Source organism: Caretta caretta, chromosome 4, assembly GCF_965140235.1.
Source record: "Caretta caretta isolate rCarCar2 chromosome 4, rCarCar1.hap1, whole genome shotgun sequence".
NCBI lineage: Eukaryota > Metazoa > Chordata > Testudines > Cheloniidae > Caretta > Caretta caretta.
Genome location: NC_134209.1, coordinates 83831132 through 83854877, shown reverse-complemented (window position 1 = coordinate 83854877; position 23746 = coordinate 83831132). Strand labels below are relative to the sequence as shown.

General features: G+C 36.7%; 1 protein-coding gene across 3 annotated transcripts in view; it reads left to right on the top strand.

Moving 5' to 3' along the window:
- The window catches only part of GLRA3 (glycine receptor alpha 3), a 148052-nt gene extending 124743 nt beyond the window's left edge, over positions 1 to 23309 (top strand). Inside the window, exons 7-10 of one of the 3 annotated variants that reach the window (XM_048847759.2) lie at positions 1840 to 2054; positions 5956 to 6102; positions 11829 to 11948; positions 15638 to 23309. In XM_048847759.2, the coding sequence (XP_048703716.1) occupies positions 1840 to 2054; positions 5956 to 6102; positions 11829 to 11948; positions 15638 to 15907 (752 nt within the window). In that variant the 3' untranslated portion in view covers positions 15908 to 23309. Of the gene's footprint in view, positions 1 to 1839; positions 2055 to 5955; positions 6103 to 11828; positions 11949 to 14644; positions 14821 to 15637 lie in introns of those variants that run through there. The other 2 variants (XM_048847760.2, XM_075127809.1) reach the window with 2 other exon arrangements.
- Positions 23310 to 23746: the final 437 nt, after the last annotated feature.

The following is a 23746-nucleotide window of genomic DNA, read 5'->3' as shown; positions in this document are numbered from 1 at the left end:
TGTTAAGGAGTATTAAGTTCTCAGAGTAAAGGTCACAAGCATAGTTGTGCAGAACCTTCAATACAAGGATGCAAAAGTTTAGAGCCAGTGCAGATATTCAAGTATGCGGATGGAAAGGTGAAACTGCTAAGAGAGATGACTTTATCTGCAGCATTTTGAATAGACTGGAGGGAGAGATGTGGGGTGAAATCTTGACCCCACTGAAGTCAATGGCAAGATTCCCCATTTACTTCAGTCGGCCAGGATTTCACCAGTGGATCAGAGAGGCCAAAGAAGGGGCAGTTGAAAAAGTTGAAGCAACGCAAGGCATGTGCCAGGGTTTTATGGTAGGATTGGGCTGCTAGAGAAATCAGCAGTACTAGAGAATTCTCTTTAGAAGTCGCAGACAGAGATTATGAGTGAAGCGAATGTTTGAGTTGGTAGCTATAAAACTCCTTAAGATTATTTTCTCTAGTTTTAAAATAGGATTTTTGCATTGGACAGTTGGGTTCCATCACCATAGTCTTACTTAAATCTAGACACTTGTGTTACTTCACAGAAATAAGGATTACTCTCCATTAAATTTACTACAAAAATCTACAGACAAGATTAATGGCTTTATAACAAAGCTACCTTAAGGAAAAATAAATGATACACTTTACCAGCCATTTAATTTGTCCAGAAGTGGAGTATGTAAGAAATTTTAACTCAGCTTGGAAATTGATTTCTCAAATAACACTGTTTCAGTACAAAGATAATACAGGATGATACATTAATGTGATAATAAGCATGGGATTTTGTATAAACCCGTGGGTAAAAGTGGGTCAGAAAAAATAATTGGTATAACTTATTGCAAAATCAACATCTTCTGGAATAACTGCACACCTTTTAAATAATATTAATATAAATGCATCCATCCAAAATCCAGAATGATTAAAATGCATTCATTCAAATAATCACAGAGATCCATTGTGAAATATAATTTCTGCTGTCAATAAATATATCAGTAATATTGCCTTCAAATGCTAATATTTAGTAGAAACAAAGGGAATTACAAAAGGAGAACACCACAAGGTCAGGAACAGTGACAAATTCTGGCATAGGAGCATTAGCATTAGCACTGTTTTGTTTGGGGTTTTTTTGGTGGCAACAGTGATATTCTACTTCCACGGGTGAATATATTTCCTTCTCACTTTTAATCAAGTCAGTGGGAACTGCTGGGTTCTCAGCACTTTGGGGAGAAAAAGCCACTTATTCAGGTTCCTAACGTCCAAATTAGAAGCTCCATTTTGAAAACCTTGGTAACTAGGTTTTCAAGTTAGAACATTTTGGAAGGGGGCTAAGGCATACATAACTTGTCAACAACTCTAATTATTAACCCGAGGCCATCCTCATCCCCCAGTTTTCGCTTTTAGGTTATGTTTGAGAAATAAAATTTAACTTAAAACTGAGCCATGGGATGGCAAGTTTGATGGCACAGGAGAACACAACATCCCTCTGCAGATGGCACTCTCTCCAAATAGCAACTCAGATGGCAAAGGTTGGAAAATGACCTGTTGCTCATTATGACCATTATGGTTAGTGTGATCCTTACTTTCAAAAGAAGCACAACTTTAAAGCAGCTTACTGAATTCTAAAAGCAGAGAAACTTTTTGGAAGTTCAGTTTCTCTGTCTCCAAAAAGATTTTCCGATGGTGATGGGGAAATTTATGTATGCTGAAAGATCAATCAAAACAATTGTAACGCCACTAGAAGACAAGTTAGTTGAACTGCTCATATAATGTTTTATTTAGAGTGTGTGTTAGTGACAAAAATAGCTTTCCTATTTTCATGAAACTTTTTTTTTTGGGTTACAACTAGGAAAGTTTACATGCATTGAAGTCCGATTCCATCTTGAAAGGCAAATGGGTTACTATCTCATCCAAATGTACATACCGAGTCTCCTGATTGTCATTCTCTCCTGGGTGTCGTTTTGGATCAATATGGATGCAGCACCAGCCAGAGTGGCTTTAGGTATAACAACTGTACTGACCATGACAACACAAAGTTCAGGTTCACGAGCATCACTTCCAAAGGTAGGCAAAAAGCTGCTTTGCTTGTATTATACCAGAATCACTGTGTTAGTACAAATGATGATTCTATATGGCTGTCAGAGGCCTTCAATAACCTTTACAATATGTGTTGTTCTTCTTAAGAGATACATTAGTTCATTAAGGATGAACAGAAGGGAGATAAACCACTTTGATCTGGGGTTTTTTTTGTTTGTTTTTTTTAATTTTTCATTCAACAGAACACATTCTACTTCTTTACCAACTGATCTGTTGGGCCAAATTCTCAACTGGCTTAACTACATTGACTTCAATGGTACAGATTTTGAACCTTGAAGAAAGTGTTATTCACTCCACTAGTGTTGCTCAGACTTTTATGTGTTGGTCTGAGATGAGTTTGTCCCTTTCCTGGTTGCAATATAAGCCAATGTATTGAGCAAATATTGAGACGATTGCAGCTTCACAGTCTGCTGTGAGTAAAAGGGAAGCTGTACTCTCCCACAGAGAGATCAAATAAAAAATTATGACTTACAGAATACCAATCTCTTTCCAGCTCCCCACCCTGGTTCTGGGGGCACAGTGAGTTAGTAAGCTCCTCCATGAAAAGAGAAATAGGTGCATCTGGTCAGCTATTCTCATGGATCCAGGGCTCATCCTCAGACCACCCCTTCACCATCCTCTTACAGTGAGGAGTATTGCACAAGTATCACCACCAGAGCCACAATCTGACTGCCTGGCTGAGTAAGGGTGACAATCTAGCCCAAAGTGTTTTACAAAGGTGTCTGTCATCAGCATGGCTGAAATCCCCAGACAGATTTATATTGTCCATTTTTAAATTGCCTAAGTGTCATTACTTAAAAGTTTTCTTTTACAGGACAAACTAATCAACCTGAACTCCCACTGAAGTTAATGGGAATAATGTAATATATTTGATGTTACCCCTCTTGTTTTTGTGTAAATGTTATTCTCCTGGTTGTTGAAGCCTGTCCTTTTTTTCCTCTGATCAAAATAAATATGCCTTTGGTTGCAGAGAGAGCTTAGTGTCCCAAAGTGTAGGGCCCTGCTGTATTAAGTTTAATGGAATATATGGGCCCAAAGAGCCAAAGCTGTGAACATGACCCTCTACTGTCCATATTAAACAGTTTTCACCAAAGGTTTGGGGTTTGATAGAGACCTCAGCCAGTTAAGTACCATGGCAAACACTAATAAAAGGTTTAAAAGATTTTTAATAAAGATACAAAAAGAAAGGGAAAAAAAAGTGAAAGCATTTAAAATGTAAACTATATAAGGAATACTTGTTCCCTTTCACTGTAGAGAATCTATAAATGGAAAATAAACCCTGTCTGACAGTCTTTTAGACTGTTTTAAGCTCAAAAGCTTATCTCTTTCATCAACAGAAATTCATCCAACAAAAGATATTATTTCACCTGCCTTGTCTCTCTTATCTCCAGGGAACAGCACAGCTACAACTAAATTGCAAACCTAGAGTCTTTTAGATGGTATTAAATGTGGTGATAACTCTTCTTTTTTTGGGGGTGGGGGGGGAGGAAAAGTGGAGACGGGCTAGAGTTGTTGTTAAAGTCCAATCCAGTCTTCTAGAAGACATAACAAGATAAACACACAAGAGTGGAGAGAAAAAACAAACAGTAATGATAGAAAATGCAGCTTCTGCTTTTGGTGTTGACTCTCGCTCGCAACTTCTTTTCTGGAGAAACACAGGCATGGCACACAATCTTATTAGCCACTCTGATACCTGGCAAACTTGTACCAGCATCAGGCTATTTGAGGCATTGTTTTTAAGTGTTTCTTTGGTCACAGGCTCAGAGCAGTGTTGCAAAATATGCAGCTTTGGCAAGCTAAACCAGACTCTTATTAAACAGAAGGCAAAGGGATGATATGAAAGACAGAAAATAAGGTAGGGAAGGAAAAGACACAAAAGTTGTGAGGAAGTGTAACAAAGTTTCACATCCCAAATGGTATTTGGAATTTAGCCATAGCTAGCGGACATGGCAATGTCATCTGGATCCCTCTCTCAGACCCGGTCTGGTTAGGATCTCAGGATCAGGACAGTGAAGGACCAATGCTATTACAGTGGATCCCAGGGTTTCAGGAAAAGGAGGGGGGTAGCAGCCATCATGGTGAAGCTCACTCCTTCCTATTCTTCTGTCTTTCAGTCAGCCAACATCCACCTTCAATTTCCACCCAAAATCTTCTCTTAAGGATCCCAAAAGGGAATAATGGGTGGAACAGCCCATCCTCATTGTTTCGTCTAACAATAGGCCTAATTTCCCACACACCAATTTGGGTTTATTGGTTTCCAGACCCACATTTCTCTTGTTTACATGATCTTAACACTGTCCTTGGGTTATATTAGTAGACCTTTTTGTTTGAACTAGGTCAGTCTGTCTCCTCTTTGCATCTTGCTCCATCTATATTTATTGTTGGAAGTTATAGTAATACTTTATAAAAACTCTTACTTTCCCACAGTTATGCTCACAAATGGGGTAGGCCTAGAGTTGCCGCCTTTGACATACAAAGAAACCAGCACCCACCCAGCCCAAAAAGGGAAGCCTGCCGCAATCCCAACCTTCAACCACAAGGCACCTCCAAAATCCCTCCTCAACAACACAACAGTCACATAGTATCTAGAGAGAATACACTGGCTGACACATATAGATAAGATTGAGAACAGCATACTTAAACTTCAGAAATAGGAACACTGCAGCATCGTCAGCTGTACGCAAAACTAGATATCCCAGTGTATTGTGATAATGCCAATCTTTAGATCCACTTAAAAAAAATGGGCAGATTAAATTATTTTTCTGGCAACTCACAAATCCATTAAACAAGCCAGCCAAGATGGTCAAATACCTGCCAGGTTGTAACCCTAGGTAGGCCAGCTAGGCCCCAGTTATTATAACAGCCCTATAATAGATACTTAGGAGATAGAAAACTAAAAGCTACAACAACTGGGGAAATAGTTACACTACATACACATGGGGGGAAAAAAGAGAGAACAAATTATTATTATATCTGAGAAAACCATACATTTTAAATCACATATTTGGGGTCTGATTCTGGTAGGATTGAACATCAGAACCCTAACTGGCTTCAGTCAGATCAGGAGCAGGCCCTGGATTACGAAGTCAGATTGTGTTTGTGACTGTGCTCCACAGGAGAGGAGCAGCACATCAGGGAACAGGGCCAGTGTGCACTTCCTCAGTGTTAGCAAGAGTTACTACAGCAAAGGGGCTGTTTGAATGGACTCAGTGTCCAGAAGCTGGGAATGAGCGACGGGGGATGGATCACTTGATGATTACCTGTTCTGTTTATTCCCTCTGGGGCACCTGGCATTGGCCACTGTCGGAAGACAGGATACTAGGCTAGATGGACCTTTGGTCTGACCCACTAGGGTCATTCTTATGTTCAATTTCACAGAGTTCTGCTTTATTACAACCTCTTCTTTCTCCAGCACAGCCGCTAAACTTCATTAGCTTTAGGCTAGTGGGGAGTTCCCCTATGCCAGAGAAGTTTCTTGCGGGTCAGTTTTAGCCACATGCTACCCCCTTTGTGCTCCTTGAGCAGATGTCAGCAGAAAATGGACCATACATCCAGAAATTTTAAAATGTCATGATCTTTCTGCTTTTTCCTTTATATCATGAGGGTTTTGGTTAAAAGCAATGTATAACAGATCATGAAGAAATGTTAATGAAGTACTAATCATTAGTGCAAAGATTTTCTCAGAAAAAGGCAAGAAATATATTTTTCCACAAAATTAAATTGTGAGGAATAAAGCAGCTTTCAAGCTAGTGCTTCTTTAGTAAAAATAGCATGGTGGTATGGGGAGGCTAATTTATTTCCCCCTGGTATTATGAGATGCTGAAATTCACATCTGTGTTTCTAATATTTTCAGTCTCTTTCTCCATAGGTTTCATATGTCAAAGCTATCGACATTTGGATGGCAGTATGCCTGCTCTTTGTATTTTCTGCACTTCTGGAGTATGCAGCTGTAAATTTTGTGTCAAGGCAGCATAAAGAGCTTCTGAGATTCCGCCGGAAGAGGAAGAAGAACAAGGTAAAAAAAAGTGCAACCTAGCAATACCTACATCTTTGAGACAGACAGATGGATTTGCACAAAGAAAAGGGCTTTGGTCAGGAAGGAGGGCACTGCTTAAAGTGGCTATGCAAATAAAATGGTAACAGGATGACATTTACCCTGGGCAGTGGATCAGTACAAGGACTACACACCACACAAATCCTACTTAACTCCTCAAAAGAGGGATTAAGAGGATTTAAAGTATGGGTGGGCCATGTGCAGGCCCCACTGTTCAGGGATGAATTTTACCATGTAAAGAACTGTCAAAGTGCTCCAGGGTTGTGGATGTTGCTGGCACACACAATACTGCATGGAGATTTATTAAATATCATTTCTTAATTTGGCCTTAAGGACTTCTATTGAGCCCTAATGATATATCTGATCTAAATGCAGTTTTTGATAAAAGTTCACCTTTTATGAGTTTTGCTGCTGATGGAAAGTATGTTTTCTGTTAAATTCAGCTAAGTCTGTTTTTCTTTATCATAGTATTTGAGCACCAGATTGTGCCACTTTTACTCATGTGGAGGTCACATCCTCAGGTGGTATAAATTGTCATACAACTATCAATTGACTTCAACATAGCTCTGATCTGCAGAGGATCTATGCCCTCAGTTGAATCTATTAGGACTACTTGTGAAGTATGTTACTACCCATCACGAGTAGAGTTGGCACAATTTAGCCCAAAGGTCAAATCCTGTAAGCCCTCTCTTAACAAAGTAAATGTTGAGTAAAGACTTCCAGGATTTGGGCCACAGTACTCAACTACGTGAGTTAGACTTCCACTACTCATCGCAGATTTTTTTTTAATAGGGGAATATGGTGGAGACATTACTTTTCCCCCGGCCATTCTTCAGATACCTGATCTATCTTCTATTGAAGTCAGTAAGAGTCTTTAATTGGCTTTTACAAGAGTTGGATGAGGCCATTATGTAGAATATTGCTGTGTATCAGATTTCAAACTGTATTAAAGGAGAGCATGTCAATTAGCTCAAGAGTCTTTCATTCCTGGAGACCTGGGCTCAAATTATTATTTAGGTCACAAGCAAAAAGTGATTTATCAGCTTATTCCCCTTATATTGCCAACATATTATAACTCTTACACAATACACCATGCCTGGAGATTCCTGTGTGCAAGAACTAGCCCTACAATGGTAAGGTTTTGTAGGGAAGGATTGGCATTTACATTAAAAAAAAAGCTTGCAATGGCTTGTTCCAAGGCCATGCACTTTGTCCAGCATTTTCAAAAACTTCACTCACCTGAGGCCCAGTTTCTGGAAAATAGTTACATAAAATATAGGGACAGCTTTAGCCTTGTTCCATGGGTTCAACTGTATCTACAGCTATCATGAAACCAAGGGAGCCAAACCTGAGAGGTGCTGTAAACCCATGCATCAGGTCACACCACCACTCACTTAAATTTGGCCTGGTCAAACCCACTGTCATGACGGAGGGGCAGCCAGGCCAAATATGAGTGGCATTGCAACTCCCCAAGAGAGGAGCCGACACTGTGGGGTTGGTGCAGGGTGGAGCAGGCTTATTCTCCAGTATCTCCCCCCCTCTCCCTCTGCAATAGGGCAGGATTCAGGTTGCAGGTGCCAGAGTGGAAAGTGCTACTGTGGGTGGCTAATGCCCTCCTTGACTGCAACTCAAATTCATGTCCAAGAAGATGCCTTCATAGAATCTGGTAACTACCACTGCCCAATACTGGGCTTTCTCTGGTTGCCACTGAGGCTCAGGCCCACCAAGGGCTTTCAGGATCTGGCCCTGACTGAACATGAGGAAGAAAGTGGGGTGAAATTGTATGTTGTGCTGACTAACAGGAAGTGCACTTCCCCCAGCCACACAGGAGGAAAGGCATTTTTGTGGCAGGTTATTTTTGAAATAATGGCAGCTCTCTGAAAGCTGTTTCAAGGTTTGAAGTGTTAGTGGTGGGCTTGAGATGGATTACTGGAAAGAGTGCAGGTCAGGTAAACATTAAGGCATCATGGAGTATTAATAGTTATATTGCATGAGCCATTATGTGATGATTTTTTGGTCCATTTCTCTTGCTTCCCACAGGTAGAAGCTTTTCCAAATATTGTAAAAGCAAGGTTTACTATGGATGTCAGGCATGCTAATTTTACTTAATTGATTTCAAATAGTGTCTTTTCACCACATGATCAAAATCAGAGTGAAAAACAGATTGGGTATTCTAAGCACAAGGGCACAGGCTGGTGAAATAATATATTTCCTTCCTCCTCTAGAATCAAACTAACTTTATTTACATCTCCAATTTTTTAAGCAAGACTTCAGCTTCCCCCAGTATACCTCTTCAGCAGTTAATCCAATTCGAAGGCCTTGGAGATGGACTCACAAGATGCTGAACATTCTTGCCTGGTCCAGAAAACACTTAAACATGTGCAAAACTTAAAGTACAAGCATAGTCTCATTGATATCTGTGCTTTGCTGGATCAGACCACAATGCTCAGAGCCTTGCAGGTACAAGCCTCTGAAACTCAAACACCTCCTGGGCCTGATTTGCTTTCACACTGCTCCTACACCAGTCTAACTCCTTGAAATTACTTCTGCTACACACTGGTGTCAGTGAGCTCAAAGTGGGCTCAGAGGATGCAATATAGGACCAAATTCCAGAAGATATTCAGCCAAAACTGACATTTAAGTTAGTAAGAGATGTGTGCGCATATTCCAAGGCAGCACAGGACAAAGAGTATAGTGACACCAGTATGAACAAACTTTTAAAATATTTAGCATTAGATGAGGCAGGCAAACTTATTTCAGCAATTTACATGAAATGACAATATTCAATTTAATTGCATTCATACATACAGAGCAATTACAGAGAAAAATCAATGCCACAGTAAAAAGTTCAAGTATTTTGTCATTTTAATTTTAGTTATTCTTAAAAATATTCCTACATTTTATTCATTGATTTCTCTAGCTACTCTATGCCTGGATTTCCTTGTTCTATGCATTGAACTGAAAATTTCGTACATACTCTAATCGTTACACTTGAAAAGGTGAATGATTGAAAAAAGCAAACATGTTAACCACTTTTGCTAAATATTACTTTGATGGTTCTAGTTTGTTTATTTTTTTTAAGAATCACTTGGTGTGTGCATTTTTCCTTTTGTTGTGTTTTCGGGTTTACTTTTTTTGCTTTTTAAAGAATTTGTGTTTCATTTTAGTGGTGTGTAAACAAACAAACAACCACAAATCTACCCATCCCCTTTTTAACCTCTGCTTACTGCATTTTTCCATCCCCAGGATTTGTTTCCTTTTTTTTTTTTTTCTATTGAAGTCCATTTTTTTTCCTATAAGGGAAGGTAGGCAGCTCTATTTGCAATTGACATTGATGCTTTTTGTGGCTGGTGAGCAGAGTATGCTATTGGTATTGCGATTATATCAGATTCCAAACCCATCTCTGGACTTAGTTCTGGCTTCCAGGTCTGGAGACAACTCTGTCAATATCCCTTCTCTTACAGCCTTATTTAACACTTTCTTATCAGGCAGCTATAAAAAGAACTTTAAACATTTACTCAAAGAACATTGCTCGTTGAGAAAACATTTGATTGATCACTAACATTGCTAACAAAAACCATTGAAATCTTCTGGATTAAAACAGAGTTAAACATTCTTTCGAACAAACATTATGATTGTTTCATTACAATGTCTAAACATGAAATTTATGTGCAATTGTATTTAGTAAATTAATAAATGCACTTTAACACTGTTATGCTGGTTTCCCCTATCACTTTCCCACTCAGCTACTTTAGCCAGTGATTATAAAGCTTTGTGTACCTTTTTGACTCATTTGGCAAAGGTTAACGATCACTGATTCTCAGGGATTAGATTTTATTTGACTTCTTTCTTTAAGATGCATCATACGAAGAAAACTTTTTCAGTGACCTTTATTTGACCAGGAAATCAACAGGAGAATGAAGAGAAATTAAATACCAGGATAGGTGTTCAAACAACCTGAAGGGACTTCCTTGACTTTAAATTCTCTCTTGTGACAATTTAGAGCTTCTATTCTTTTCCCTAGGTAGATTATAGAAGCAGGGTGTTTATGGATGAAAAAGCCATATAGACAATCCTGTCCATCTACAATCTTGGGACACTGACAGGCTTACAAGGATGGAACATTACCACTTCCATAGGGTACAGAACCCGCCCCCCCCCCCAAACAAAATGACTTTCCATTTGTGGAATCAGAGTTCTCTAGCCACCACTTGATTTTTCTGGGTAGGGAAAGCATGTGGCCCAAAGCTTTGTCTGTTTTAATTTTTTAATACTACAAATCTATAGTTTACTCTAAGAACTGTCTGCAACATTTTTCAAAATAAAATCTAGATGTAAAAATTGTTTTGGCAAAAGAGAATCTGGACACTACTGTGATGATTTACATTGTGGTGGTTAGAACTGGTTGAAAAATTCAAAATTTGTTTTTAATGAAAAAATTTTAATGACAATTTTCACAAAAATATTTTCCATTTATCATCAGCTAGCTCTAGTGGTAGGGCCCAGTCACAACCAGCCCCTGCATGGAAACATATATGAAAATGAAGTCCTTTCCTTGAAGGCCTTACAGTCTAATTTGAGACCAACTGAAACAAGTGAGAGTGATGAACAAAAAGGAGGAAGGGAGACAATTGTAATGGAGATAATTATTGCAGCTGTGTGATCTTACCTTTGGTTCCAAATTATTTAAAAGGCGATTTTGTTTTTGAAGGCCCAATCCAACTCTCATGGGAAAGAACAGAAAAAGACTACTGTTGACTTTTGTGTGTGTGTGTTTATAGCCCAATCTTACTTCCATTCAAGCATCTAAACCAACCTGCCATGTATCCTAGTCATTGTTGCCTTCCTGATAGATATCATAGCAGAAGTAGGTTGTGAGGATGGATTTGAAGGAGTGGATAATGGCCTTATGGATAGAATCGTAGAGAACATTCCATGCATAAAACAGAAGCATGAAGAAAAGCATAGATGTTTGTGATAGAAACAGACAAAAGGGTGTTCAGGTCTATCACTGATGCAGTGGAGAGGATGGAAATGGTAAGATTTACTCTCTAACTCCATCCCATCCTAGTGTCTGACTGAAATTGTTTTGTCCATTATAAAATATTTTTAAAACATTAGCCACCTTTGGGCCAAGTATTACATGAATTAAAAAACACAGTCCCTGAAATTGGAGATAAACATTATGTTCCGAACCTGAGAATGGCTGCTATAGTCCTTATGTAGTCAGTGATTGTTTTGCCCAAATCAGATGTGCAAAATCTGTCCTTCAACAAATCATTTTCAATAAACTTTAATTTATTTGATCTGAACATTTTTTTAAGAATTAAACACCACTTAATTTATAAAGCTTTTGTTTTGAAAGCACCTGAATGAGCAGAAAGACAACAGAAGAGGCGGAGTTAGCAGCATCATATATAATTGGTTGATATGGAGCTTATTTTTCTTGATGATATTTCAGTTCAGTTCTATTTCGAAACTAAATTCTAATGCAATATACTTACTTTTCAGGAATATTCAACCTTTTTTATTCTGTTTTCAAAGACCTAAAGATCATGGTATCTTTATTAACGAAAATAATGCACAGACTAGATTGATTATACCTTTTAATGATAATCACATTTCTTTTTTGTTTTTCCTTTGTTTTGCTTTTTCCTTTTTGGTCTTCCCTCCCATTTTGATGAAAGTATTTTGGGGGAGTGCTTGATGGAAATGAAATCAATGAATCATTGCAACGTAGCAATGGCTTGAGAAGTGCAGAACCTATAGACGGGAGTTTGGCTCAAATCTACAGTACAAATTTAAGGGTAAACTATATAGATGTCGTCCCATTTGTTATAATGTGATACCCAGTCATTAACAAAGGCCCTGTTCTTTTGTCTGAACTGATGTTTTCCCCCATGTGGACTCCGTTAACCTTCATTATTACCTGTATGTGATGACGTGAAGTGTTATTAAAAAGGTACCTGTTTTGTTAATTCTGTAGTCGATACTGACCTGTGTACATCTGGAATTAAAACAGGGAATTAAAATTTTACATTCTGCTATTCCAAAGAAGTCTTAAAAATTAACATCAGAGCTAAGAGAAATAACTTGGTTGGATACATATTTTAAAAAGCCGATTCAGCTTTCAACTACAAATGCTTTCTGCAAGAAAATGTGGAGAGTAAAACATTAAAATGTTAAAAATAACTCAAAGGTTACAAATACATCCTAAAACGATTAGTATTACTTATAGCCAAAAATTATAGCGAAGATATTTCGGCAAGTATGTTTGTTATTCCTGAGGAAGAGTAAATTATTTAAACCATATATCAAAACAGAAAACATCTCGAGCCCAAGGGAATTTAAATATTTTGATCATTTTATGCCTAGGTATTTTATATAGTGATATTGATATGCAAATAAACCAACCCAGCTCATTGCCTTCAAGACTCTAAGAATTCTGGTTGTGTTTCAAAAATCTTTACCTACAGCTAGGAGCACTCGTTAATTACTATAATTTTTAAAGAGCTGGTAAAATATGTATACTAATAAAAATATATGCAACTGCACTTTGAACAACATTTTTAACGATTAATTTGTTAAGCAGTATACATGAAAATCTCGTTTATATTAAAACTTCAGCAAAGGTTTTTACAAATAAGTGTTAATTCATTTTTTTCTTTATCAATTACATAAAAAGATGATGCACCAGACAATCGGGTAAAGGCAAAGAAAAGAAAGCTTGCTTCCTTGTTACATCCTAAAGTGAAGACTTAATTTTTCAAATCAACATTCAGTGCATTTTTGAATGGGATATTCTATGGTCCAGATCTTTAGGTGGTGTACATCTGTGTACCTCCCACTGAGTGGCTTCACCAGCTGAGGAGCTGGTCCACTTAATTATATATAAAAACTGGGTTCAAAAAGAATTAGATAAGTTCATGGAGTATAGGTCCATCAATGGATATTTGCCAAGATGGTCAGGGACGCAACCCTATTATATTTCAAAGAAAAGCAACATAGGTGGATTTTTTTTTTTATGAAACCATCAGCGTTATCCGAAAATAACAAAATGATCTCAAATATCTTTGAAGGAGCATTCAGAAGATTAATTTTAGTTAGTAACATAAAACAGAGTCTTATGTCCCATTTTAGAGCCTGATCCTACAGTCCTTACTACTTCAAGAAATCAAGCACTTATTTTAGGTCAATGGAACTACTCACTGTGGTAAGTCCTATATCCAGTAGCAAGTATATGGAGGGCTGACTAGGCCCATAGTCATCAGATTCTGGGCATTTAAAAATATATTGGCCAAATTCATCTTACATGTAACCCCACTGAAGTCAACAGTCACACAAGATGAATTTAGCATTTCATATTTCACCTATTAAAAGTATACAAAGTAACAAAGCTGTTATTTCCCAGGTTTTCAGACAACAGAAATAATGGTACCAGGTTACTTAGTTTAAAATGGTTTTGCTTAATCACGTCATAACATTTGCACCCTGCCATCATTTTATATTTCTGTTATTCATGCCCATGTTCTATTAACCAACTGCTGTTTTCTTGCTTTCATGTTAATTTTCCTTTTTTTTTTTTGCTTTACTAGAGTGCATTACTAATTACAATAAAGCCGGTATAGAAGTGTTATTAAAACAGAGAACTGTGAATAAGTTTATAGGATTGCAACAGTATAAATTAAAAAAAAAATTTCAGTGGAATGGCAACCATTTACACCAGTGTTGTAGGACTCTGGCTGGATCAATTCACAAACAGCTCTACCTGCAGATTCTATTGCTGAGATTTTAAAATCCCAGGAGGTGACTGTCAGCCTAAACTTTTCAATTTAACTGAATGTTTTTGTTTTTTCCAGAATATGCTGATTTGTCAACATCAAAACTGTTCACAAGAAAGGAATGGTTTTGACAAACTTCTCATTTTGAAAAAAAATTGAGCAACAAGCTTTGAAATTTTCAAGACAATCCATTTTGACATTTTCAAAACAAAAACTTCAGGTTTTCTGGTTCAGAAGGACTTTTGGTTTAGAAGTTAGTTTGTAGGAAAAAAATATTTTAAAAGTCTAAGTCAAAATGAAATGTTTTGAAATGAAACATTTCAATTGATCTGATATGATTCTCTCTATTTTTGGTTCATGAAAAAAATTAAGATTTCCATTTCAACCTAATTCAGGACAGGAGCTTTTTTTGAAAACTCAAAAATTCTCATGGGATGGGGGAGGGGGAGGACAAAACAAAAAAAACAAAAAACCAGCTTCTTCCAAAGTCTAATTTGTAACTTTATTTTCTTCTATTCTTTTAAGGCAACAGCTTTCCTGGACTACATAATTATTTGAGAAATAAGACGTGAATACTTTTTTTTTTATTTTGTTGCATTTCAGAGATCTTAAAAGCATATGGTAATAGAGCACTAAAACAAGATCAGATAAGAACAAGAAATAGAGTTTAAAATTAATTCAAATGTGAATTCCGCAAAAGTAATTGGATTACTCTTTGGTAGGCTATATATTGAAGAAGAAACACATAGTCTGAAGGTAAAGAAGACTTTGGGATATACTTTCAGTCAGTTTTCAACCTGGCCTCAGTTCCTGCATACAATTTGTATATCTATATTTGCACCTGCAGAATAAGTTACAGCATCAAATTTGAGCCTGTGCATCTTTCCCTACCTGGTACCCATAACTGGGTAAGTAGTGATGCAAAATGTGCTCACAAAATGAAAGTCACCTCTTTGGACATGTACTATATCCCCCATGTATGTATATAATTCTTCTTTCCAGTCAGTGTGATTTAGGACCAAATTCAATTCTCACGCACACATGAGTAAATCCAGAATAACTGCATTGACATTAATGGATTTGTTCTGGATGTATAGTGGAGAAACTGCAAAGAGCATGGTCCTTAGTTCTGATCCCTGTACCTTAGCCTTCTCTACTTATAACATTTAACCTACAATTTACCTTCATTTTAAAAAATTATTATTTTTATTTGATGTAGCTATATGTAACTATAGAAATAAGGTATAAAAATTAGACTAATTAGATGTATAGTATTCAAACAGGCAGAATTCCCACTAATTTAAATTGATGTCAACATGTTATATATGTACTATAATAGCAAAATGGGGACCTGGCCTCTAGATATTATGTACAGTACAAATGACCAAAAGAGCAACGTGAGTTTTGCCTGGCTGAAGACCAGGAAATTGGGCCCTAAATGGGAAAGAATAGATAAAATTATCAATTTACTCTAATGACAGATCATTAGAAAAAATGGAAGTTGAATAGATTATGTATTTAAAAATGCCAGCTGGTGAAATCCCGCCCTCATTGAAATCAATGGGAGTTTTGCCATTAACTTCAACAGGACTAATATGTCATCCAGCAAATATAAAGTGATGGGTTAAAGAAGCCACTGAAGAGAGGACTCAGAACTTTGTTTTCAGCAGGTGACAAATCTATGTAACTGAAGAACTTTCTTACTTTTCTTGCAGGATGATGAGGTAAGGGAAAGTCGATTCAGTTTTACAGCCTATGGAATGGGGCCATGTCTGCAAGCAAAAGATGGAGTGACTCCAAAGGGGCCAAATAATCCCATTCAAGCTACACCAAAAAGCCACGATGAAATGAGGAAGGTATTCATTGACCGAGCCAAGAAAATTGATACAATTTCCAGAGCTTGCTTCCCATTAGCCTTTCTGATTTTCAACATTTTTTATTGGGTTATCTATAAAATCATTAGGCATGAGGACATTCACCAATAACAAGATTACGGCTTCTAGTAGATACTGTTTGGGCTGGCATGTTCAGCAGGAGGTTTTCCATTACAAATGTGCATACAGATGCTCACTGGGATAGTTAAAAGGCACAAAGAAAAAGATCCCATTTGACTTGCTATGCAAAGTCACTATTGGACAGATGAAGAATGACACCCAATGAAGATATATCTGCTATTACTAAGTTTCTACTTCATACTAACTTATCAATCAACTTTTCCATAGTAAAATCACAACATTATGCTACAGCTTTACTGCCAACGTGTTTATACATACTTTTACATTGTGGTATAATTGTACAGTATTCTTTAAAGTTCCTTACACTTTTTTAATTCAACTGTATTTTTAAAGGATATTACAAAATGGGTCTAACGTGTCTTAGATGGCTCCCATAATAACAGATTATATTCAAATTTCTAACTCTCCCTTAAAGTTTACACATTAGTAATGAACTACTGATTTCAGTTTTAGAGCTCAAACACATTTTCTTGTTGTAAGACAATGGGGTTTTGTAATGAGCACTGGACACATTTAAATTATATTTTGGGGTTCTTTTTTTAAAAAAAAAAAAGAGGAAAAAAAAAAACTTACTCATACGAAGCATTTCATAAATGAATTATGGTCCCCCTGGAGCTTAAAAATCATGGCAATCTAATGCCCAAAGTAGCACCAAATACCTATTGCCCAGTCTGAAGTGACCCAGTAGTCAAACTTTCTGGTGCTATGCCTATCACAATGGGAATAAGGTACTGTTTTTAAAGGATTGTTGCCCCCTAAGTACTTTTAATTACCTACAATCACCCTTGGATAAACTGAAAGAGAAAATAAAAATCAAAAGGATTAAAAGATGTTTTTCTCATCAGGTAACTGTTCAGAAACCACAGTATTTGGGGAGACAAGACAGACAATTAAAAATGACATCAAAATAAGTTTCTGTGAAAAGTGACCTTAACAAAACAAAGCAAAAGGGAAAAAAGTCACTTAGACAATATCTATGATAAAAGTAACTTTTATGAACTTTTTTGAAGCCGACTGTGGCAACATTTCTGCACAGATACTTCCATTATCATAAGTAAAAGTTAGATATACAAGTACATAAAGATAACCAGGTCAGTCTTTTCTTACTATGAATTACTTGTTCAATGAGAAGATTCTGACATGACTTCTTAGACACTGGCAGAAAATAGTTAGAAAACATTAAGCAGTTCTTCTAAAAATATATCAGGACAATCTTTTATTTTGCTGCACTTCATGGTAAAAGATAAGAAATTGAAACTGTTGAAGCAAATTTTCCCTACTTAGAATTACATAGATTACATTAATTACTTCTTTCAAATTACTACACATTAGATTTTTTTTAAATGATATAAAAATTTCCAGTAAATAATGTTGCCACTTCTCTAATGAAAAGCAAAAAAAAAAATTGTTCTAAAATGTGAAACCTATAGACAGCTACAGGCAAGAGCATACCTGATGCTTTGAACTGGTAATGAAATCCAATAGCTAAAACAATTATTGAAAAGTTTCTTTCTTTTGAGCACATTTAAAATTTTTGGTTTGTTATTGCTCAAAGTGCATACATAAAAGCAAAACAGCTAAAAGCAAACATCTGCTGCATTACTAGAGGCATATTGCGTATGAACTAGTCATAGCAACATATCCTTGTATTGAAGATTAGGACACAACATTGGTTTTGTCTGAGGATTAGCTAGGGGGATTTTTAAAAGAATGGCAATCTGGTTGTGCTAAATTGTCTCAGAAAACAATTGCATAACCCTCTTCAATTTTGAATCTGGTCCTATTTAGGTTTTCTCCCTCCCACCCCCAATAATGCATAAAATTGATTTAGAACAATTATGTGATAATTTTCACAAATTTATATATCCTGTTCAGAAAAACTGAACCCATTAACTCTCATATGTGCCTCCGTGTGCGTATGTATTATATACACAAGAGTGAGAACCTGGCCAAGTAGCTTTTGTCTCCCACAAACTATTAAGTATTATAATCTCTGGAAAGATTTGTTGGTGCATTTCTGAGCTCATTTCATTCAGTGGTAAAGTGTCCCATTTATTTCAAGAGGAGTAGGATTGGGCCCATTATCATGAGGCATTCATAAAATGTTATATAATTCTCCATGCTTGTCTTTTACTCTTTTATCTTGCCTATGTAAAACAATGAACTTCCCCTCCAACACCAATAAAGGAACTCTGGATGAACCAGTATACAAAGTGTACTGGGCCAGATCCTCAGCTGGAAAAAAATACAGTCCCTAGAGCTACACTAGTTTACACCAGCTGGGGATCTCATCCATTCTTTCCAAAGAAGTCCAATAGGCTGAATCTTCGGTATACACAAGCTGATTTTGAAGACCGAGCTGAATAATAAAATTACAAAGTTAAACCTTCAACAGTAGGAGAATACTAAGATTTAGAAAAGAGGTTATCAGATTAAAAAAAAAGAAGAAGATGAAAAGTCGAGAGCAAGATAGGAAATGGAATACGTACTAACAGTGTCAAAATTGTGTGGCGGGACAGAGAAAAAGAGAAGAGCTAGATAAGATCAATAAATTATCCATGAACATCCCTCCTCCTCCTTTGAGTGACCGGGGCGGGGGAGGGGAGGGAAATCCATGTAGCATACTATTTCTGCAACTATTGTATGGTAATCACATTAGCAACTACTGTATATACATTGTAAACCCATGAACCTTCAGTATGATTGCTTTTGAGACATCCCTAATGGATTAAAATGATGTATATCTAATATGTAACAACAGACAGCGTATTACATTGATACTAATGGCAGCCATGTATTGAAGGGAGTATATACTTCTTCAGAAGATTGAAAAGTATTTCTAAATTTATATATTTATAGTTCTGTATATTATATTTTTAAAAGTAGGAGAAATCTTATTGGAATATTTCTGGAATGTCTTTGCTTTAGTAATGGTACTAAGAACAGAAATGGTTGAGACAGAAGGGACAAGCTACAGTGATTTATTTTGTAACTACTAAACAATCATCCAGCAAGTTGTGACTTTTTTCTAGTTAACTACTTGGAGTGCAGTCTTGCCCCACTGAAGTCAACGGGGTCAAGATTTCTCCCCCCGGAAGACAACTCTACATTTTTTATGACATCCTTATGGTAACAATTGCCTGTGTAACAGAGGCCTTTTCAATCAGCTAAGAAACATTTATTTCAGCAAAAGGCACTGTTTAAGCTGCAAACTGCTGACTGGCTACTTTAAATAAAGTATTCATATTCCATTGAATGTAAAAAATCATGTAAGATGACAGAATTGTCAAGTAAGATTTTAAGTTGTCTCATGTCACATAATACCAGCTACCCATTAGTGCCTATGGAAAAAGAGTCCAAAATACCAGCAGGCATGTCAACCAACCACACAAATCCAAGAACGATCTCTCAGAGCCAGGGGCTTATCAGCTAGGATGATCTTAGTCTTAAAACTGATTCTTTTTATACTGATATAGTGCCAGAGAAGGACTACAGAGAGGGGGTGATAAAACAGCAAAACACACCTATCCTACACCCATGGCAAACCAATGTTGGAAAAAACTTCAAATATTAAGGAAAAGATTGGGATAGGTATGCCACAGGTGTGGGTAGGGGGCAGTACAGAGTCAGAGGAAGAGTAGTGAGGAGGTTCCTGCTGAGTTCTGATAAACTGTTTTCCTATGCACAAAAATTTTCATGGATTTCAAAATTATGTTCTGATTTGGGACAGGAAAAAGTTAAATATTGAGAAGTGTTCAAGAACCAACCCCCTTCCCCCCCAGTAAAATAAATTTAAAAAATCAGTTCAGGTCAGCTGAAATATTTTGATGATTTCAATATGTTTTGTTTCCATTTTGACCATTTAAAAACTATAATTAGCTGAATGAAAAAGTCATTTCAAATGGTGAAATTGGAAGTTTTCCTTTCTAAAAGTTTAAATGTTTCATTTTGATATATTTCAAGAAAAAAAATTGGATTTTTTTTGCAAGTTGAGAAACTGAACCTTTCCCATGAAAACTTTCAGCTTTGATGAATCAGCACTTTCAGGCCAAAACAAAAGTTTCATTGAAAAATTCCCCAACCAGCCCTAGTTGTTATGCCTCAGGCAAAGCTTCTCCTTGCCCCAGAGATGTTAATCTGCTGCCCCCAGTGCACTGGCTGTCGTGTCCCTGTGCCCTCCAGAGTGCCAAGACTGCTAACCTAAGAGGCCTTTGGTTAACCACTCAAGGACAGCAGGCTTCTTGCCCACGTAAAGCCCTGTCCCTTCCACACTGTTTGCAAGCCAGCTTGTGTACTCCTGCTTTTTGTGGTTGTGCCATGTAACTTAAAGTTAGAGGGCCAAAGTAATGCACTGAGACTAGAGAAATAATTTGGGGCCCAATGTGCAAGACTAGTTACACAGGTAGAAAGAAATCCATTCTCATAGAGCTGATGGAGGCATAATGGAAAAGGAAGCCGTGATCACGTAGCACGCTCCTCATGTTCCACAGTGGCACAGGATCTCCTCTGTGCATTTGGAGTGCAGTGTGTTGGGGCAAACTACTGACCTTAAAATAGATGCTGTATTCTACATATTCACCTTTTAAATGGCAGATTCCCAGGAAGAAGTAAAGAGAGTTTAGGCTGCTTAGACCCCAGAGGAAGAGGGATAAGGCAGAAGTGCAGGAAGAGGAGCCTATGGCTGTGCGGCTCAGGAGCACTAAGCCAAAGGGTGGGGAAGGACAGAAAACAGCGTAGCAGAAGGACCTTGCTCCTTAGGTGGTTGCCCTGAGATGCACAATCTTGGAACTTGCTTTCTTCAGGGGGTTGAAGACTGGAGTTTCCAGCCCACAACAACACCTGTTAAAACCCTCCATTCTTGAGAAAAAATGAGAGGAAGCACCAGGAGATCTGTTTCAGAGTAGCAGCTGTGTTAGTCTGTATTCACAAAAAGGAAAGGAGTACTTGTGGCACCTTAGAGACTAACAAATTTATTTGAGCATAAGCTTTCAAGAGCTACAGCTCACTTCATCGGATGCATTCAGTGGAAATGAATCTGTATATCATTGTATTCAAACAGCTACAGGCCTCCTCATTTTTTAAGCAGCTAACTCATAGTTAAGGTGCTAACTGAATCACAAGATGATCTTCAAAATAAAGTTGCCACTGAGTTGTGGACAAGATGTGGAAAAGTAATAATGGACCTCTATGGCTAGTGGTAATTTGGAAAAGCCAGATTAGACGTATTTAAGAGAAAAAATTGCTGGAACAATATAAAACACTCAAGTATTATATTATGGCAGCTATTTTTTTAAATATATATAACCAGACATTTTGCTGTAACTATATTACATTCATTTTTTAAAAAAAGTGACTGGTACAATATAAAATTCAGAAGACAAAGTCTTACACAACTGCTGTAGAAATCAAGTCGTCACTTTAGCCTTTTACATTTTATAGGCACTGAATGTTAGAGCAGTGCTAATTACATACTCAAAATGTACACAAAATTGTGGACTGTTCAAACCAAGCTAATTAAAATCAAAATTGCAGTGAAAGCCTAGTATTGCACGATCTGCAATATCACAAATGTGGGGCCTTACTCAGTTAATCATATTCTAATCTGCTACACTGAGGAATTTAAGTGCCACACGCTGGCACAAATGAAACCTAAACAAAGCAAATCTCATGTTGGTTTTAATAGTTACTTCCAATAAGAAAACATTAGTGTTCATAGTTTCCTGATGTTTCTAAGATGGGGGGCAAAAGAAGAAAATAGAGTCCTTTTTATTTATGTTACCTATTCAAGGGCAGATTTAAACTAACTCATTACTATCACCATATTGTAGCTTCAAGGAACCTTGACAGCAGACACCAGTTTTTTAAATGTGTTGGTGGAAGTCAAACAACTTTGTTTTTCTCTTTTGTGCTAGATCAGCCGTATATGGTCTCTCTCTGAATTTTCTGACATGTTTGCCATCTCTTAGCTCTCTGCTTCTCTCTTTTGTAATTTTTGCAGCACCTTTCTTGTAGGCTGCTTTAAGAGAAGTCCAGTTTAAAACCCTAGATATGCTTCTGTTTAAGCAATTCAGATATGCACTTTAGACTGCAGGAATGAAGAAATGCTTCCACTTTGTACCATGGTAAATTCCAGAACTACTGTTCGATAATGTAGTTGAAACCAAGATTAAAAGAGTAAAACTCATACACAGTTCAGAACAGCGAAAGATAAAGTCTTCCTTAACCCTAGAAGGATTCAAATGTATTCTTTCTAGCAATAATTTTGTAGTCGATGAAAATGAGTTCATATGATAACCAAGCCCAATTAAACTTGTTGGATACAAGAAAGTGATGCACTCAGTATTTACATTTAGCACTTATTGGCCCTTTATGTGTAAATTCTGCTCTTATGTAGACTATCGTAGGAGTTAATCTGATCTAACAGAGCAGAATTTGGCCTTATACCCCTAAACTGCTGAACAAGCTAATGAATTCTTACAATACCCCTGTAAATTAGCAAAGTATTTTTATCTACATCTTACTGTACAAGATGCCACATGATTTATAAAGATAATTATGTCAGACAAGTGTAACATTTTTTAAAAGGCTAAGATGAAAAATATATTTTAAAAAAAATCACAAATTAAACGGCTTGTTAACAAGAAGTAGATTTTTCATTTTTGCAATAGTTATAGAAATGGTGCCTTCAGGCAACGCGTTACATACAGTAGTTCCTGAAATATTATCAGTTTGGCAGGCTTGTGAAAGCAGGTTAGATTGCTAGAAGCAGTAAGTGTAATGTTAGAAGAGAATGTCAGCTCATCCTGCATTCTTAATATGCTTGAATATTATTGCACTCTTCACTTTCATCTTTGTGAAATATGCAAGAGACATTTCTTACATTTGTATTTTAAAATGTATGATAGAATGAATTTAATAGTTAAATGGACTAAAGTAAATATTGACATTCCATGGATATGTAATTGTGAGCTGTATATGAAGAAATTGTGCCATAAGCTTTCAACATAAAATATTATATACAGTAGCTTGTGTGATAGTGATCAAAGCCTTTTTAAGAGGCTAAATCAATATATATTAATATGAGTGTATTAATTACTTGTCAATTTTTAAACATATCTTCCTGTGAATTCTGTCTACAAAAAAGACAATGGCAGTTTTCATTTAGAAGTATTTCTTTTTCGTAAAGTTCTATAAAGAAGTGACATGCATGAATTTAATTAAATTCCTTTGTATTATAAATACCTTATATTCAGCACTACAGCTAACATTCTCTGCAGACAGAGGTGTTAGAACATGTGCAGTTTATGGTATTCATGTGATTGTAGATATTTTGTTCAAAAACAAAATAAAGCTAACTTTTTTCAGGATACTGCTCAATGTTTTCAGATATCAATTCTGTTTGATCCACACAGAAGATCTTGACTCCAATATTCTGCTCTCCCTGCATACACAGAATGTCCCTTTGAGAAATATAGGTTATTTGTGTTTGTAAGGAAAACAGAATTCCTAAATGTGACCCCAGCAAGTGGATCTAAAGACCTGATCCATAGTCCTTGAAGTCTACACGCGTCTCAAGGAATAATTTTGCCCTACTACACTAATTTATATTTTAAAAAGAACCATTTCTCTTATTATATTGGCCTTTGATGGGCTGCAACGTTTTTTCTACTTCTGTAATGCAACACTGTTTTGAACGGATATTATAGTGATAAAAAGACACTTCCTTTTTAATGTAAGCCACTAGCAATCTTCAAGTAACAAAACATAGGATTCTGCAGACACTAGAAGGACTAAAATGAGTCATTAGTA